General features: G+C 56.1%; 1 protein-coding gene across 4 annotated transcripts in view; it reads right to left on the reverse strand.

The window, feature by feature from the left end:
• The window catches only part of ZNF609 (zinc finger protein 609), an 87,375-nt gene that overhangs the window by 24,847 nt on the left and 43,412 nt on the right, over window positions 1-19,116 (reverse strand). For 2 of the 4 annotated variants that reach the window (XM_066558649.1, XM_066558651.1), the window contains exons 3-9: window positions 14,902-15,127; window positions 7,278-7,365; window positions 4,592-6,950; window positions 3,798-4,164; window positions 3,463-3,638; window positions 2,776-2,992; window positions 209-2,663 (exon numbers count right to left, since the gene is read on the reverse strand). In XM_066558649.1, the coding sequence (XP_066414746.1) occupies window positions 2,590-2,663; window positions 2,776-2,992; window positions 3,463-3,638; window positions 3,798-4,164; window positions 4,592-6,950; window positions 7,278-7,365; window positions 14,902-15,127 (3,507 nt within the window). In that variant the 3' untranslated portion in view covers window positions 209-2,589. Of the gene's footprint in view, window positions 1-208; window positions 2,664-2,775; window positions 2,993-3,462; window positions 3,639-3,797; window positions 4,165-4,591; window positions 6,951-7,277; window positions 7,366-14,901; window positions 15,128-19,116 lie in introns of those variants that run through there. The other 2 variants (XM_066558650.1, XM_066558652.1) reach the window with 2 other exon arrangements.

The raw sequence follows: 19,116 nt of genomic DNA on the forward strand, positions 1-19,116 counted from the left end.
GCCTCCAATTACCAGGTTTGAGCTCAGCTGCAGCACCCACCAGAGCCATGAGTGCTGGGCAGAGGTGGATCCAGGAGCCAGTGAGCACCAAGAGCCTTCTCAGATGCCTGAGACGGGGGGAACCCCCTCTCCCACCCCCAAAAATAACTGGCCACACTCTTTAGGGAAAAAGGACCAGACTTGGGGGAACAGCAAGAAAAAGCCACCCTCACAGGTTTGTGATTGTCTCTTAAAAAGATTTATTCTCCCTCCTTGCCTAAATGTACAAAGGCAAGAAGAGTACAGATTGTATATATATATATTTATATATATATATATATAAAAAAACAAGGAACTTGGTAATAATGTACACTTTACAGAAGGGCAGAGTCAGGAAGACTGAAATGAAACCCAACACAGCAACGCCAATGGAAACGAGCTATAAACACCAACGGTCTGACACCGGGGCTGGGGGTGGCCCCGTGGGCAGCAGCTGGCCCAGAGAACCCGGAAAACGTCAAACCTCAAACCTATTCTGCATAAACTGTTGTTTCATTTAACACCTAAAGGGAGACTCAACTGGGACCCAACTGGGAAGGTGGGGAGCAGCCCCCCGAGCCCCTCCGCCTGCCAGCAAAGCCTGTGGCACCCCCAACACCCCCAGGCACTTCCTCTGCGCCGCTGGAGCCGCTGTGGGCCCCGGCCGTGCTGGGAGCCCGGCTGTGCCGGGCTGGCCGGGGCTGGAGGTAGGAGCAGCCAGCGGGACACTCCTCCACGGGTGGGATGTGGGGCTCTCCCACGCAGCCCGAGCCCACCAGTCCCCGCTCCCGTGGTTGCAGGTGGCTCTGTGCCGGGTGCGGGGCGGGTCCATCAACCCACCTTGTCCCTGCGGAGCGTGCCGGGCCACGCGGCCCCGTCTCCTTCCAAACACAACAAAGAGTGGAAGAAAAATGAGTCAGACAACAAGAGCAGGCTGGGGCCACTGTGCTGCCAGCACCTGAACCGGGCTGAGAGCAGCCAGCACCTCCTTTCCAACTGGGTACAGTGGGATGGGGAAGAAACGGGGAAAGAAAACAAAACCCAAAACAACAGCTTTCAAACAATTGCTTTTTACAGTATGTACAGAGCCCAGCAGGCAGAGCATCCCCGTACAGCGGCCCTCGGGGCCGGGTGCAACACGGACACACACAACTGAGACCGATGGCCCCTGTCCCCCGGCCGGGCAGCGGGAGAGGCGGGGCAGGGCGGGGCGGCCCGGCCGCTGCGGGGCCGAGGTAGAGTGTCGGCCTGGGGTGAGCCGCTCTGGGGCTGGGGGCAGAGGACCAGAAAGCCCCTGTCCTCAGAGCTGGGAGCAGCCAGGAGTGGGGACCATCTTCCTCCAGGACCTGGTGCCCCCAGCCCTGGCACGAGGCTGGAGCGGGGACCAGCACGGCCCCACATGCCTCTGGCAGAACCTAAGTGTGCTTGTTTCTTGCTGCGCCCTGCCTGCGGCCTGGGGAAGCTGCCCTAAAAGCAAAAGGTGGATGAAAAGGGGAGCCACAGCCCCCCCAACAGCAGGATGTGCTGCCCCAGGGTTTGGGGGGCACTTGCCGTGACAGTGGGGCAGAGAAAAGGCTGGGATTTGCAGAGTTGCAGCTCCGAAACCAAAGCAAAAGCCACAGGCAGGAGCTACAGGCAGGAGCTTCAGGCAGGTCTGGACCGTGCACAGCCTGGGGGGCCCTGGCAGCCTGTGGGGTGACAGACACAGCCCCCAGCTCTGTCCCCTTCTGCCCCCAGCCCCAGAGAGCCCCAGCCCCCAAGGGCAGAGGCTGCTTTGCTGAGGCCAAGAGCTTCCCCAGCCCCACTCTGGCCATTGGCCACGTGCTGGCGGCTCCTGCCCACAGGCACAGAGTTGTGGGTGCTGTGGGGTGTAGGACCAGATGAGGGACTGGGAGAGCCCCACAGCTGCCTCCAGCCAGGCTGCCACCCACCCACCTGGCTCACACCAGCCCCCTGACACCCGCCAAGGCTCTGTGAGCCAGTCCTTCCTTCCTTTCCTGAGACTGTGGCCACACGGCAGGCTCGGCCCCATGTTCCAAGTCCCCACCTGCCCCCAGTCCTATCGTGAAGCAGCAGCTCACAGAGACACGGCAGGGTCCCAAATTCATCAAGAAACCTCAGTGCTTCTGTTTCCTCTTCATATGCACCAGGCAAGTGAGTCGCCTCCACCCCAAGTGCTGGTGCTAAGTAGAATAAATATATCCGCAGGTACCAGCTCACCCACTGCCCAAAGAGGGGTGGGGTGGGGAGTCAGTGTGTGTCCGACGAGGGGAGAAGACAGAGTCTGCCTCAGATCACGGCAGGAACGTCAAGCAGTACAATTAACACCATTCAACTGATGTCTAAAGGAGTCTCCAGCGCTTCTCCATGTGAGCCAGTCACACATCTTGTACAGCCCGGGCATCCTGGTGTGTCACATCCTGCCACGACCCAAGGGCAAGTCAGCTCCCACGAGCCCCAACAGCCACGGGCAAACCCTAAACCCTCGAGGGCATCCCGTGAGCGCCCATCCCGGGCACCTGGGGCCCGGCCCGGCACGGGAGGTGCGGCAGGAGCGGAGCCTTACCGTTCTCACCTCCGGGGAGGCGGGTACAGGGACGGGGCGGAGCCTTGCTGGCTGGCCACGATGGCTGTGGAGGAGAGACCTACGGGGAGAAGAGGCGTCAGCAGCTGCTAGGCAGGGCCCTCGGAGACACTGGGAGGGTCTCGTGGCCCAAGGGCACGTGCAGCTCCCCCCCAGCCCAGCCCCACTCTCACCTGTTGCATAGGGCAGGTTGTACTGTGCTGGCAGCAGCGAGTACCCGAGGTGGTGGTGGTGGTGATGCGTCGAGAGCAGGCGCTGCGAGGGCGACGTGCGGGGCCGGTCACCGCTCCTCTCCCCTGCACCTGCTCCTCCAACACTGCTGCAGCTCCCACTGCCCCCCACCACCCCACAGCCACTGCGCTCCCGCTCCTGAGACGTCTTCTCACTTATCTGGGGAGGAGAAAGCAGACACGTGCTGAGGGACATGACCAGCGACCCCGGGGCACATACTGGGATGTTCCCTCTGCCTCTGCCCATGGGGTGGGATGGCCAAAAGCCATGTGGAGGACACAGGGCCTGTCTGAGGGCCACTCTTTCCTCACTGTGTCCAACCTCCATCTCCCAGCTCAGCCCAGGAGGAGCCATGGGATGGGGACAGCGCCCACATCCCAGCTGCCAGCTCCAGGGTTGAGGACAAGTGTCAGCTGGTTGCTGCAGGGCCTGGAGATGGCCCAGCACTGGGGCACAGGTTTGGCTGGTCCATCCCAAAGGACTTGTAATGTTGGAATCCATGGCTGCAGGTCCCCCACAGCAGCAGAAACAGCAAAACCACATGACAAACGGAGCTGCTCCCTCCTCATTACAGGATCTAGGGACTATCCCACAGAGCTGGGTGAAGCCAGAGCCCTGCTGATGCTCACCGTGGGTGATTTGCTCTTGTAGTGGCTGGCATGCTGCTGCAGGATGTCCAGGGCCTTGGACTCCGAGCTGGATTTACAGCTCACGCTGGGGCTGGCTCGGGACTTGTCACTGTCATCGCTGCCGGATGCCTTGCTCCCGTACGGAGAGAAGGAATAGCTGGAGGGTAGGTATGATCCTGGGGGAAAAAGAGCAGTCAGGGCACCCGGAGTATTCGGCCAGCACAGCGGGAGCATGTGGCTCTGTATGTGTGTGAGAGGATGTCCCACAGCCACCCCCCACCCTGAGAGCAGGGACAGCTGGGAATGGACACCTCTGGAAGCCCCCAGCTCCCTACCTGGGTAATTCTGCATCATGACGGTGGGCATGGCACGGTAGCTGGGGTGGTTGGGGTCATACGACTGGCTGTAGGAGTAGCCGTGCATGTACGGGATGTAGGACTGATGCTGCGTGAGGGGTGAGGACACGGGGACGTGGACACTGGGCCTGGGGTCCTTCCCCACCATGCGAGCCTCCTCGGTGGGGGTCAGCTTGCACTCGGAGCTGGTGCTCTCCTTCCCATCCTCCTTGGATGAGGCTTCTTTGCTTCGATTTCTTTCTTCCTTCAACTTTCGGTCCCTCTCCTCTTTCCACCGCTCATCCTCTGTCTTGATGTCTGAGTACTTTGCTGGGTACACGTAGGTCCACATCCGGGGCTCAGCTTCCTGCAAGAACAGCCAGCCATCAGAACAGCTGCTGCCTCCCCCTGGTCCTGCCTGTCCCAAAACCAGCCTGTGTTTGGAGAAGACTGGCAAACCCCATTCCACTTCCCTGGGCTCTCTTTGGCCCACCCGTAGCCTCCACTTCCCACAAGAACAGCCAACCACCAGAGCAGCTGCCTCTCCACAGCCCCACCTGTCCCAAATCCAGGCTGGGTTTGGAGGAGACCAGCAAACCCCACTCCCTTTCCCTGAGCTCTCCCTAGCTCGTCTGTGGCCTCACAGTCCCACCCTTTTCCTCTCATGGAGCCCCACCACAAGCAGAGGACAGCACGTGCTCTCTGAGGTGATGGCCCCAGCAAAGCCCAGTGAGTGGCTTCCTCCAGGAGCAAACCCAAGGGAGGCTGGGCTGGCAGACAGGGCAGGGCATTACCTGTCTGTACCAGAGAACAGGGTCCACCTCCGCTTGCCGGCCACACTCGGAGCCAGCCTTCGTCTCAGCCGTCTCCTTCCCCAGGTGACCAGCCTCACTCAGCTTCACCTTCAGCCCCTCGGCGACCTGGCTGCTGGACAGCTTGGACGAGTCCTCCAGCTTGGGGATGATGACGGATTTGGCCATATCAGGACCTCCCTGCTCCTTGGGCTTGCTCAGCCCTGACTTGACAAGGTCTGTGAGGCTTGGGGCTTTGGTCAGCGTTGGGGGCATGGGTGGCTTCTGCTTCCATTCTTCTTTGAGTGCCGCCTCCCTCTCTTTCAGGCCCAGCTCTGCCTTCTTCTCCAGCCCTCGCTGCTGCTGCTGCTGCTCCAGGCTCTGCCTCTGCTTCTGCTGTTCCTCGTACTGCTGGCGGTAGGCAGGGTTAGTGCTCAGCAGGTGGGCGTGGTAGCCCTGCTCGCTGTAGCCGTAGGGGGGCACGTAGGCGTACTGGTTGTAGTAGAGGGACTGCATGTACATGTTGGGGCGCTGCTGGATGACCGAGGGCTGCTGGCTGGAGCCACTGCCGAGCTCTGCCTTCTTCTCTTCACAGCCTTCACTCTTCACCTTCACCTCCGGGTTCTCCTGCTCCTCGTCTTTCTTTAGCTTCAAGCTCTGTGTCTCGGCTGCAGACTGCCCGCCGGGGTTCAGGGGTCCCGGGCTAGCCTGGGGGTAGCCAGGGGAATAGTAGGTTTCAAAGCCTTGGTAGAAGGGAGACTCTTTGCTCTGCGGTTGTGGTGGGAAAAGAGCTTTTTTGGCGCCTTCCTTGACCAGCTGCTCTGGATCCTTTGCCTTCACATTCTCCAGCTTGCCCTCCCCATCCTCCCCAGCATCAGAGATGTCCGAGTAGGCCGGGCTGTTGGTCTTCACCGAGCTGGCCTCTGCCCCATTCTGGGTGACAACGTGCAGTGGGGTCAGGGGCTGGGCTGGGTTGGTGTTCTCCAGCCTGCTGGCCCCGCCGATGGAGGGACTGGGGGCGTTGTCAGTGAAGCTGTAGATTTTGTCTGCCTCGGCCTTGATGCTGGCGAGCCGGCTCTGGTGGGGGTCAGATGAACCGTTCAGCAGCCCCTCTCCTTTCATCCCCAGCTCACTGGATTCCCCCCGGAAAGGGCTCTTACCTTCCTCTGCTCTGCAGGCTTTGCCAGGAGTCAAAGGGTTTTCCACCTCTTTGGGCTCTTTCTTCTTCTTGTCTTTTTTCTTCTTCTCCTTGGAAGGGGTGAGGGCAGGGTTGACAGCGAAGGGCTCTCCCATCACTGTTGGCTTGGGCTGGATGGGTTTGAGCTGGGGGCTGTTGGGCATGGTCTGGACCACAGTTGTGGCGAGGCCAGCGGAGGAGCCGGGGCTGGCTGTGGTCAGTGTGGCAGTCTGGAAGGTGTAAATCGGCTGCGGGGGGATGGCTGGTGCAATGGGTCTGGCAGACTTCAAGCTTTTGGAAGGAATCTTCTCCTGTTTAGCACCAGAGGCCTTCTTTGACTTGTCCTTATCAATGCATCGCTTCTCCAGAGAGTCAAAGTCATCGTTACTCGTCTCATCAGCCACGGAGGGACCATCCTCAGAACCATCATTGGACAGAGCACCCAGGTCTGTGTCCCCTTCCCCACCCACCTTCTTCTTGCAGGGGACCTTGGCGCTGAACTTGCTGGATGGGGAGGGGCTGTGTGGCTCCATCAAACGCACCTTGGGGGTGGCCGAGCGGGCGGGTGAGAGGGAGCCCTTCTGTGTCCCAGCAGCACCATTGCAGCTCCCGATGTCAGCATGCAGGGAGGGCTCCTCGCCATACTCACTATCCACATCTGCTTCTAGCTTGCTGTCGTCATCCGTGTGTGCGTGGGCCTGGTGGTACTTCAGCCCATTGATATGCTTGTACTTCTTGTTACAATTGGGGTGGGGGCAGTCGATGAGGATGGGAGAAGGGCAGTTGCGCTCCAGGACAGCCGGCTCCACCTTGACCGTGGCAGGCGGCACCGTGGCCGAGCCCATTGAGTTTGTGCGGATGCGCTTGCTGCCCTTGGAGTCCTCCGAGCTGGAGTTCAGGTCCATGTCGGAGAGGGGTTTGCTCTTCCGCTTGGTGACGGAGGAGGGGCTGGCCTTCACGTCCTCGGCGGTGCCCCCGGGCGGGGTGCGGTGGTCCGAGGAGTTCTGGCTGCCCCGGCGGCCCTTGCTGTTGGCTCCTGCCCGGGTCTTGCTGCTGTTGCTGGTGCCCTTGCTGTCCGAGGCAGTGGCCGTCTCGTTGACCGGCGTGTTGCTGTTGGGGCGCATCCGCTTGCCCCTGCCCCGGCCGTTGCGCATCTCCAGGTCACTGGTGGGAGAGTCACAGAACCTGCAGGGAGGGAGGGGGACACAGAGGTTTTAACAGAGAGATGGCTGTGCTGGGCTGTGCTGTCCCCAAGGCACGGTGGGGACCCCCTGACTCCCCTCATTACCAATCCCATAGACTTCTCTCCCCACTGACGGATAAAGAGGAACCAGAGAGGTCCCCTGCAGGGGCAAAGAGCCAAGGGAGCAGCTGGGTTGGGCAAGGCGGAGATGCCAACCCGTGTGGCAGCCCCATGGGCACAGGGCAGAGTGTCCCAGGTGCCATGGGGGCCATCCAGGGCCAGATCTGCCCTCAGCGCTAGGAGCCCACCAGAGCCCCCCACCCGCTTACCGGGGAGGTGCCCAGTCATGCTGCGTGCAGTCCAGCAGTGTCCCCACGTACGTCTTATTCCTCCAGGTGACGTTGACCACCAGCATCCCTGCAAGGCAAGGCGGGGGGAAGGGTCAGATGTGTCACCAGGTGTGATCCCATGGTGCCAGGAACCTGCCCCTCAAGACAGGCAGGAGGAAGAGATTAGCTCTAGAGTTGAAGGAGGGTGGACAAGTGGTCATGGGCTCTCAGAAGAGGTAAGACATTGGGCTCAGGGCTGGAGGGACACTGAGATGGGAATTGGAGACTCCCAGCTCATCCCTTCTCTTGGCATGTCTCACCTAACCTCTCTTCCCATTCCCTGCTTTCATGGGATGTTAAAATCCAGTGACCCCCAAAGGGCTGTGGGATTTCAGCCCTTCAAGGGGGACCCGAAGATCCAAATTGGCTCCATGTGTGCTCAGGTAGGGTAGGGAATGTGATCTTCAGGGAGAAAGCGCTGGGAAGACCCTGGGGGAAATGCAGAAAGCTCCTAGCAAGGCTGTGGACCCCAAAGTGGAGCTGCAGATGCCCCAGCAGGGCTATGAACCAGCACGGCCATGAACCTCATGACTCTCCGGGAAAAGCTGCTACTGCCACTAGATGGCAAGCTGAGCCCAGCATTCCTGCCCAGGAGACTGTCCCTGGCAGGAAAACCCAATCCTGGCAGAATCATCCTCTGTTGCCCTGGGCCACTTTGCTTCAGCACCTCCACGGGAATCCCTCTGCCCTGTATTTCCATCTGGAGAACCATCCATGGGGTCACATCCTCCCATCACAGAGCAAAGTCACTGGGCATTCAGAAAACCTTGGAGTTTCAGCTTTTCCACACTAATTCAGAAGAGGAACTGCCTGGCTCACATCCATGCCGAGACTGAGGACCCTCAGCACCTCTTCTGGGAGGCAGAGGGGTCTTCCACAGCACCCCTCAGCATTGTCCAATGTCTCCTTCTTGCCATGGATCACTGGAGCAGAGTCTGTTGTGCCAGGCACATTTATCCAAGCAAGGTAAAATTTGCAAGGGTTGATGAGTGCAGCAAGATATACGGCCCTGGGAGATGGATGGAGCCGAGGGAGCCCGGAGCAGCTGTGCCTGAAGCATGTTTATAAATCTCAGCCCACATCCCCCCTTGTGCTATGCCAGCAGCCAGCTGCAGGCTTCGGCATGGATAATACATGGAGCCAAGGCCAGACACGTGGGGCTCCTTCAGAAAGAGAAATGAAATGCAGACCTTCTCTTTCTCCTTTTCCTCCTGGAAAATGTTGCGAGCAGATCATGGGAAGACATGGTGCCAGCACGTGGCCAAGAGGCACAACTGGCTCATCCCAGTGAGCAAGAGACGCTGGGCTCTGCCTTCAGAGGAAGGTGCTGGGGACCTGCCTTAACAAAGACATGGCCAGGCTGTGATGATGGAGACAACCTGAGGGAGAAACCAACTGCTGGGAACCCACAGCCCCATGCATGGAAGTATCAGTGGGAACAGTGGGATGCTGGTTCCAGGCATCCCAAAGAGGGCACATGGAACGTGGCCTTCTGTTCTTCCTAATGCAGCAGTTTTTGGCAGGCAGGAGCCTGTCCCCCTTTCCTTAAAATCCAAAGAAGCTCCTGGCTGCCTCCTGCACCCCAACCCAGCCCCACCATTCCCAGGACACCACTGGGGAGCTGCTGTGAGATCCTCCCAGGAGCTGCCCAAGGACCTGGCAGCCACTGAGGAACATGCAGCACTAACCCAGGTCCCATCCCTCCCAGTCCCTCTGCCCCCCCTGCCAGTTCAACCCCTCTGAAGGCAGAGAAGGCCACGTGAGCCACTGAAGTTAATTGCATGGCAAACCACTGGAGTCTCTTGTGCATCCTGGGGCCAGTGTGTGATATTAGAAAGAAGTGCTGGCATTTTTCATCCCAACCACCACAGTCACAAGAGAGAGATGAAAGAGGAAGGGGCAAAACGAGCTGGCACCGTGTCTCCTTCCCTGTTGGAACACTGCTGCAACCAATCATACCAAATCCCCTCCTAATCCTCCAACAATAACCCAGGACAATTTAAACCCCAGGATAGATCCTAAGCAGCTTTTTTCACCCACTGTGTCCCCCTCCCACGGCAGGATGATGAGCAGGCATGACAAGGGCAGCAGTGAGGAAGCAATGCTTTCGCATCTTCAAGAACGCCGATGCTCCTGAACAGAAGGAATCCCACTTGGGTAACTCCCATCCCACTTGGTTTCATGGGAAGGTGACATCTCCAAAGCCCTTAAGGAATCACTATCACCCAAATCTGGGTGCAAACCACTCGGCATCCTGCTCACCAAGTGCTCACATCAGAGTTGTATCCTGGCTGGAAAAATTAAGGGTTGGTGATGGTGCAAAGTTGCCATTCAGGAAGGCAGAGTATGAGAAAATCCTGGGATTATGTGAGATGGAGGACAAGGTGCTGTGGGCACCAGGAGCCATTCTATTGAGGCACATTTCCCCCCTTTTCAAAGACAAATCCCCCAAGCCCAACCAAGAACATCTCCATAAATTCCTCCTCCACCTGCATCACTTCCAGGATGCCCTGGCTTTGGGATGCCCCTTCTTCCATTAATTTCTTCCCCAGCTGCATCATCTTTAAAATCATCTTTGTTGTTTCCCCTCCAGCTGCATTACTTCCAGGATGCTCCAGCTTTTCCATAACCCCAGCCCATGTGCAGAGATCCTGCCTCACCTGTAGTGCCCAGGCTTTGGGACACAACACCAAAGCTGTTCATGGCCACCATGCTCCTGCCAGGAGACAGGGGACACCACAGGGCTGTCCAGCATAATTGTCACCTCACCCAGTGAGGAGAGATCACTCACCAATTACCATCACGGGCAAAAGAGACTCACCCTGGGGAAACTAATTTAATTTATTACAGATGAAATCAGAGTATGGTAATGAGAAATAAAACCAAACCTTAAAATACTTTTTCCTGGCTTCTTCCCAGGCTCAACTTTACTCCTGAATGCTCCCATTTCTGCCCCCAAACAGCACAGGGGGATGGGGAATGGGGGCTGCTTTTTCTCCCCTTCCTAAATACATAATCCTGCCCCCATCACTGATAGGCTCTGCCTTAGCTGACCTTGTCCAACGTGGGGGAAGTTTCTGGTGTCTTCTCACAGAGAAGTCCCCGCTATCAAACCTCAAGAGGAAACTTGAACATGGTGTCCCTGGCAGGGCCAGAGGGAGACAGCATCATCCCATCATACCATGCAGGGATGGATGCTCAGATGGTGCATGAGTGTCCCTGGCCATCCAACTGCTTTCCAGGGACTGCACCACACAGAAAGATCACTGCCCTGGACTCCAGGAGAGAGGACTATGGCCTCTTCAGAGACCCATCTGACAGAGTGCCATGGGACAGAGCGCTGGAGGGGAGTGGGACCCAAGGAAGCTGGGTGATGTCCAAAGATCATCCCTTAATTCAGGAGCAAAGCATCCCAACAAAGAAAATATAGGTGGAAATACCAGGAGACCTGATGGATTAACAAGGAACTCTTGGAGAAACTCAAACACATGAAGGAAGCCTGCAGTTGGGGTAACCCACAGCTAAGAGGCTCAATGATTTGTCTGCCTTGATTTTTTCCAGCAACATCTGCTCCAGCCACACCACCGGATGGAGGAGGCAAAGACAGGGACTGGGAGAAGGAAGAAGCACCTGTAAGAGAAGTTCAAGGTGTCTAAGTCCATGAGACCTGATGAGACCTCACGGTTCCCATGAGAGCTGGCAGAGGAAGCATCTAAGCCACTATCCATTGTATTTGAGAAGTCTTTGCTCTCACCCTCCCATCTTCTCCATTCTATCTATTGCATTTCCCTCCTGCTCCAAGCAAGGACACGTCCACTGGCATGTGCCAACCCTTGGCAGGCTTGTGCTCCACCATACCCTCATGAGAAGTTTGCAAAAGGACAATCCAAATGTCTGGAGTACAGAAATCTGAGCCATGGGCAACCTGCCACTAACACCCCAGCAAGGAGCTGGAGGAAGGGATGTCCAGTGTGCTGATGCTTTCCATGGTGCCACACCATGATCGTCATAGCTCAGAGGGTTTGTGTTTGTTTTGCTGGGATCAGCACTGGTGTGGCACCATAGGGAGGTGACAAGGTGACACGATCCAAGCCAGGTGACGCCAGCTTCACCGAGGGGGATGGAGGAGAGCTGGCAGCTCGTGAGGCAGCCAAGAGAGCAATGCTTCCTGGTGTGATCACATCAGTTAACCTGTTCCTCAGCTCCTGAGGATCAGAATTACACATAGCAGCACCAGGGGAGCTCCCAAGACAGCTGCTCCCCACTGAAAGTGTCCTGATGAAACACATCCCTGTGCAAGCCAGGCTCAGCAAAGGGACAGTGTCAGCAGCATGGCCGCAGGAGAGCATGAATAACAGTGCTAGCTAGACCAGACCTTGGGCCAACACCAGCCTGGAATGGTGGAGGAGAAGGTGGACACAGCCCAGAGCCAGACGGCTGGGAGCCCTCTGGGATGCCTTTAGCATGGACTCATGGCAGATTTTCTAGTGGGAGATCAGGACAAAGTTGGTTCAGGGAAGGGAGGACATCATCAGGTTCACTGGAGCTTCACGCTCCCATCTCAGATGGACTTGTCCTTCTTGCCCAACTTATCCTTCCAACCATTGCCAGGCTTTGGCTTTGGCTTTAGAAGCTTTTCTCCATGATTTTGCAGACCCACATGGAGAGGAACAGGCTGGCTTCAGGAAGATCTTAAGAGTCCTTTCCAGAGCCTGAAGGGGATCTCTAAAAGAATGCTGAAGAGGGACTTTTTGCAAGGCCACAAAGTGACAGGCCAAAGAGTAATGGCTTTAGCTGTAAGAGGGGAGATTTAGATTGGATATTAGGAAAAAAAATCCTTCCTGGCAGGATAGTGAGGCCCTGGAACAAGTTTCCCAGAGAAGCTCTGGCTGCCCATCCCTAAAAGTGTTCCAAGGCCAGGTTGGATGGGACTTGGAGCAACCTGGGCTAGTGGAAAGTGTCCCTGCCCACAGCAAGGGGTGGAATGAACTGGGCTGTAAGGTCCCTTTCAAACTAAACCATTCCTCAGTTCAGTGATTATAAACTTGATTCAAGCCAAGAGCTGCTCCACTGCTCTGGGGTCCTTCCAAGCAGTCCAGTGAGGCTGCTACATCTCAAGGAGCAAGGGGAGAAACTGATCCCTCTGGAGATATTGAGGAGAGTCTCCAGATGCTGGAAGCAACTCATCTGACTTTGCAGACATGCCCTTGGTGTAGCTTTCTCCTCTGTATCCTTTGGGCAAAGGGAAATGGCTGCTTCATCCCTGAACATTTCACAAGCTCCAGCTTCCAACAGCCAGATCCAGCACCACCCTTGACTCCATCTTTGACAAGGGGAAGGCAGGGGAGAGATGCCAGGCAAAAAACAGGGCTGGCTCCCCCCCTGCCTTTACACTCAAGAGATGCCGTGTGACTGGAGCCAAGGCACGCAGCAGACCCAAAGAGACCAAAGGCAGTATCAGGGCTTTTTGTGCAGGACTGGATGTGAAATCCTTGCTCCCAACAGTGGCAACCATCAGCAGCTGGCAGAGAAGCATCTCTGTGCGAGTTCACTGAATTACCACAGGCTAAAAATATCTGGGCTGTGGGAAATCACAGGACACCTCCAAGGCATGCTCTGAAATGGTGGCTGCAGAAGTGAGGGGCAGGCATGGAGCTCCACGGTGGGGTGAGGAGCAGGAGAAAAGAACAGTAACCACTCCCATGGCAAGGCCTCTCAACCAGGAACTGGCAGGGAGAGATGTTTCTGTGCTCCCTGCCTCAGGGATGCTCAGTTCATCCATCCTGGCATGGCCACTGTGACCCTCTTCTGATTTCCACCCAAAACCACCCTACAAAGTCCAAGCTCTCCTCAGCTTTGCTGCTGCCCATGGGGCTCTCCAGCAGTCCTGGGATTTTCAGGGAACTCTGCAGCTCCAGGGCTTTTGGGTTGAGGGAAGGCACACCAGGACAGTAGGCTGATGGGGCTGGGGAGATGGAGGAGCCCCACAAGTGAAGAGTGCCAATGTTCCTCTGTGTTGCTGTGTCTCCCAAAACCCAGCCCAGCTGTGCCTCAGTTTCCCCAGCTGAAGGTGGTGTATACTACAAAGTGGCCAGGCTCTTGGAGACATTGATCACACAGTGCTGGGGAGGTGGTAGATGAGTGCAGACCTTCCACAAATTTCTTTGGAGCAGATCCACCCTGCAGATTCCCTGGCCCTGGGATGTGCAGAGCAGGACTTCCAAACTCTCCTGTTTTGTGTTTCTTCTCACAGGTCTTATATGTGACATCCTTCTGCTTTGAAGCAGCAGAAAAAACAAACTTACAGCTCCCAGCTGCCTCAACCAGGGTGATTTTTTTCCTATATGGAACAGATGGTAAAGGAGAAGAGTGCCAAGGTCCCCATCCCAAGCTAGACACCCCAGTCTTCCCTGGCATGGTCCATCCACAGCTCTCTTCCCAAACAGCTCAGGTGCTATTTCTCAATAGGCTTTTTCCAAGGGCAACAACTTCGGTGCTCACATCAGCAGCCACTGCAGCACTTGGTCCTGTGCCAAGCAATACCAGTTTGCCAGTAGAAAGAGAGAAAATGCAAACTGGGCCCACTCCCAACTTCTCAAAGCATAGGACAAGAAGAGAACCTCACTGGAAGCAGATAATGGGAATGGAGATTTCAGCTCAGCTTCCATCCCCAATAACAGAGCGTCAGTGAGGAGTGGCTGGGATAAAGGCCAACAGCTTCATTCTCTGCACAGAACAGCAATGGAAGAGTGGGAGCAGATGTCCAAGAGGAGCACATGAATACCTGGCTGAGATGACCCAACAACCAGCCTCCACCACCACTGCTCTCTCTCACCTTTGTGCTTCTGGACTGTTTCTGCTTCCACACACAAACACAAGGAGCTCACCCTGTGCCTCCCAAGGCAGAAAACTCCAGCATCCCACTCAGGCTAGAGGGAAGGCCGAGTTCCAGCGCTTGCCATGGGCCACTGAGCCACCTATTCATCCCTGCATTCCTTGGCAGAGTCCCAAGAGCAACGAAAACCCATCAAAGGACCTGGGAAAGCAAACCAAGCTGTGCACGGATGAGATGAGCTCCAGTGGAAAAAAAAGATTGGATTGGCTTGGCAAGAGAGCCGAGAGGCTGATCTCCCACTGAGTTGATTTTGAGAGCTCCACTGGGGTTTTTTAATCCAGCAGGAGATTTCTGCCACCTCCCAGGGTTTGAGTGTTTTTGTGACAGACCTGCGGGTTGCCAAGCAAAAATGAAGTCAACTCTGTCGAATTCCCCGGCTGGCACGGCCTTTCCCCTGGCACCTCCAAAACAAGTCAGCTCTTGTCAAAGGGCAGAGAAATGCAGCTTAGATTTTTGCCTGCTGTCTGGGCAAAGGGATAACGCAACACATGGGGCTGATGCAAGTACTGGCCCATTACTCCCTTTACTGGATGGATTATGGACTGCTCTCACACTGCTCCTCTGTCCTGACCACCCAACTGGTGGCAGGAAAGCCCAGGAGACACCAAAGAACACCCCAGCAGGGACATGGGAAGGAAGGGACTGCCACAACTCCCCCGTGACACTCACCATCCTCTGTCTCCTGCCAGACGATGCCCTCCAGGTTGACGCTGGTGCCAGGCTCGCAGGGGCCCAGGCACTCGGGCTCGGTGGCCAGGGCCACATCGCAGGTGTTCACCCCCACCGAGCGTGTGCGCACCATGATCTGCTCACACGGCGACGAGATGTCGTTGTTGACGACGGGGACGAGAAGATGCAAGGGCAATACTGCGGGCGTAGAGACTGGAGATTCCATCTGTGGGGAAAAAGAGAAATGTGGTCACCGTCAGGAATACTGCTGGCAACACAGAAGGGAGAGCAAGTATCAACAGATATTTAGATTCCTGGAGAACCTCAAGCTCAGGACTGCCACTTTCAGTTCACGTCCCACACCCCATCAGAGGACAAGGATCTCGAAGGGCTCTGCTGCCCTGGCATGCCCATGCCCATGCCCATGTAACCCTGGGGAGCTCTGTAGTCACAGAGATCACACCCAAAAGTCCTTGTGCAGGAGATATCTGTGCTCCTGCTTGAAAGAGCTCGTGGCAAGTTCCTTCCCCGACAGCTTCTGTAATCATGCCCGGTGAGGATGCCTCTTGGCTATGGCTCAGATGTTAATGCAGTCAATGACTTTGGACCCCATGGCTCACTAGAAGAGCTTCTGCTTAACTGGCAGGACAGGACAAATGAGTAGCAGACTCCCTCCCGCACCCATGAAAACCAACATCCCTCTCCTTCCAGAACTACCCTGTGACCACCTGCAGACACAGGCACTTGGATCATATCCCTCTTCCCTATGCAAGTATCTGCTTCAGAGCCTGATCCAGCCATTGTGCTCTCTTTGCACACAGAAACCAGATCCCACAGCCAGAGCCGGGCTTGGAAAGCCAACAAGCCAACATGCCAAGTGAAAGCCCAGCCAAGCAACCCTGCTGCTGAGAAGCCAAGGCCCTTGGCCGCTCTGCCACGCAAGCAGATTACAGCAGTAATGGCTGATGGGCCGATTCTGTGGCTGGCCAAGGCAAGGTGCAGACCTTCTCCTCCTTTGGGGCTCATCAGCCAACCCAGCCACGACCAGCCGCCCCCACGCCTTGGCTTGCCAGGACCTGCAGCAAGGGGCGAGCGGCTCCTCTTCAGCTGAGACCTCCTCTCTTCACCATTTGTGATCTTTAGACACTGGGCTACCTCAGAAGCGAAGCAGACTGAGGAAACCCATCACATCCACAGCAAGTGCTGACCTGGGTTCCTGTTTCAAGCAGGCAAAGATTCCTCTAGAGCACCCAGTTGTACTCCCAGACCCTCTAAAACTCTTCTGAGGGAAAACAATAGACCTGGAGAGCCCAAGTTTGTGGTTACCAAGTGTGGACATGGGCACCAGGCCAGCCTTGCTGCTAACTCCCATCCTGGTCCTGACCAGCTGCCAAATTTGCCTGCTCTCTCTCTTGCTCACACATCTCCCTCCTTCAAGCAAGGGAAACAACTCCAGCAGAACCTTGCATGTCCAACCCAGCCTGCCCCACCCAATAGGGTGCCCACAACCACAGCAAGTGCCTGGAGCATCACATCTCCCCACCAACTCCTGACCCACAGATTCTCTCCACAGCCCTGGTGACACAAATCTCTAGGCAGAGGAGCAAAGATGAGGATATCGCATCCTGGCTCTGATAGGGCAAGTGGATTTGCTTTTCCAGCAGAACACAAAGCACTTTCTGTCTGCAGCTCTCTCCTTGTATTGCATACATCCTCTCTCTAGACAGCTCATCAGAGCAACATGCAGACCACTTGGCACTAAAGATGGCCTGGAGGTCTTTAACAGCAGTGGTTGGACCCCACAGTCCCCTCCCCAGCAGCACAGCTTGTCATCCACAACCACCTCCAATCTCCCAGCAACAGAACCATCTATTCCCCAGGAGCCCATCTCCAGACCATCCACCTCCAAGGCTGCCACTGGGCCAGTGGCCCAACTGCATCCCATGGGATTCAAGAAGGGTGGTTTTGGCATAAAACCACCCCAGAAGGCTGCCAGAGGAGCTTCCAGAAGACTCCCACAGGAAAATCACCCCCCAAAACACAGCAACCCCATCAGCAGATCCAGGGCAAGATGCTCCAAGGAAGCATGAGGCTCCTTTGAAGGGGCTCCTCAATGCCACATTCTGCAAACCACAAATCAGTCACCAGCAAAGGAAGAGCCAGGGAAGAACCAGGCAGGGCTGCCTGGCTTGGGTGGGCAGCAGGAAGAGCCCAGGGAGTGGCAGGGATCACTTTCCCCCATTGCCCGGGGAGTGGAGGCTGTGTGTGCATGTTGGAGACCTGCTGAGACCGTTCAGCTTCCTTCCACTCTGCAACAGAAACCACAGCGCAGCTCAGGAGCGTTTAATTACAGTTCCAGCTCTGCTAATTATCGCCCGGTCACATTCGTAATCTGCATTATGCCATGGTGCATAATAAGCAGCTCACTGAGATCTCTAATAAGCAAGGCGGCTTGATGGGATTTCATATCTCACCCTGCCCTGTAATAAACAGCCTCTTTCAGCAGCCGTGGGGAGACAAGGCGGCTCTCCTGCTCCCTTGCCCAAAGCTCCAGAGCAAAATAAAAAGGTTCAGGATGGTTCTTCAAGGGTGAGGGCAGGAGCAGAGGTTCTCCACTGGGACATAACCAAAAAAAACAACTGAAAGCCATGCTGGAGGAAAAGACACATGGATCAACCCCTGAAATTCACCTCCCCCTCAAAGTGTGCCTTATCTCTCGTTGTCATGATCTTTTCACCCTCCTGCCTGCTGAGCAAGGTCAGGAGATGCAGGATAGCTGGGAGAGCCCTACATATCATGGGGTAGCTCCTCTGGCTGCTCTTCCCCTCGGAGGGAGAGAGGGAGCCTGGGGAAATGCTGGCTGGGGGTGGTGGGCAGCACTCACACCCCACAGCAGTGTGTTTCACATCACCTCCAGGGCTGTCCTAACTGAGATCCCCGGCTCCAAAAATGAGCCTTGTACCATCTGCACCCCTGCACCCCCCCCCCCCCCCCCCGCCCCCCCAGTACTGCTTTTGGGCCCTAAATATCCCTTGCAGAAATCAAATTTATTTCTCTTTCCATGCTGGGTAAGCTCTAAGATTAAATACTGGCTGCACTCTGACTGCTGCTGGAGGAACCTGGTGCGTCTGCAGCCACCCCTGTGGGAGTGAGATGGGGTGAAGCTCCTGTGTGCCAGCGCTGGCCATCCGTGTCCGCCCGCCGCTGCCTCCCCTAATGAAAGCCCTTTGTGTTTGTGGCGGAGGCTTTCCCATCACGAGGAACGTGCTTTCACCAGCGCTGAGGACAGAAGTGGAACGGAGCCAAGCCCGGGCGGCAGAGGCCAGCACAGGCTCTGCTCGCTGGGGGAAAAGCAAATCCACCCAGAGTCCCCAGTGATGCCAACGGCGCCGTGGGATGCCAGGCTCTGGGGGATAATTAAAACCTACCCCTCGTTACAGCCTCCCCCAGGAAGGTGGAATGGGGTCCCACATGAAGGGAAGGACAGCCAGTGGGTGCTGGCATGGAGAAATGCACACAGAGCAGCACTGGTTAGTGCATCAGCTGCCCTCAAGGGGACAGAACAGCAGCAATTATTAATGAGAGAGTGAGAAGAGGGCAAACCAGAAATAAAAACACTCCACTGGTTTTAATGTCATCTAGACCACCCATTCATATTTATGAGAATTTTGGTTTGTCCCCAGTAACAAAAGTCAGGCAAGAAAAATGCATTTTGGAGTGATAAAAGCCAAAAGCAAACACCCCCGAGAAGAGCAACTAGCAGAGATATCTGTGGTGCATTTCCAAGGGCAGAGAGGATGTGAAGGTGCAGGGCACCCCCAGATCTGTCAGCCAGAACTCAGGGTGAGACCACCAAAGCATGTGAGCTGGTTCTAGGCTCCAGTGTATCCCCACATGAAGAAGCTATGCAGCACATGTACCATTTTTCTCACCTACAAGGTCCTTTCACTCCTGCAGACACAGAAACAAGAAAAGCCAAGAGGGAGTTTTGTTACTAGTCACAAACTCATGACTCTGTGTCAGGAGACAGAATATGGACCAAAGGTGCTCCATCACAAGAGTATTGCTCTCAACACATCCCATGATCAGCTCAGCTCAACCTTTGGGTGCTCTGATGTTCTCACTCCTGTTCTGGTCTGTCTCTACATGCCCCACAGCTTTGCTTTTTCAGAGTAGGAGTTGGGAACATTAGCTTCCAGCTCCTTGGTGAGAGAC

This window comes from Molothrus aeneus, chromosome 13 (genome assembly GCF_037042795.1).
Source record: "Molothrus aeneus isolate 106 chromosome 13, BPBGC_Maene_1.0, whole genome shotgun sequence".
Taxonomy (NCBI): domain Eukaryota; kingdom Metazoa; phylum Chordata; class Aves; order Passeriformes; family Icteridae; genus Molothrus; species Molothrus aeneus.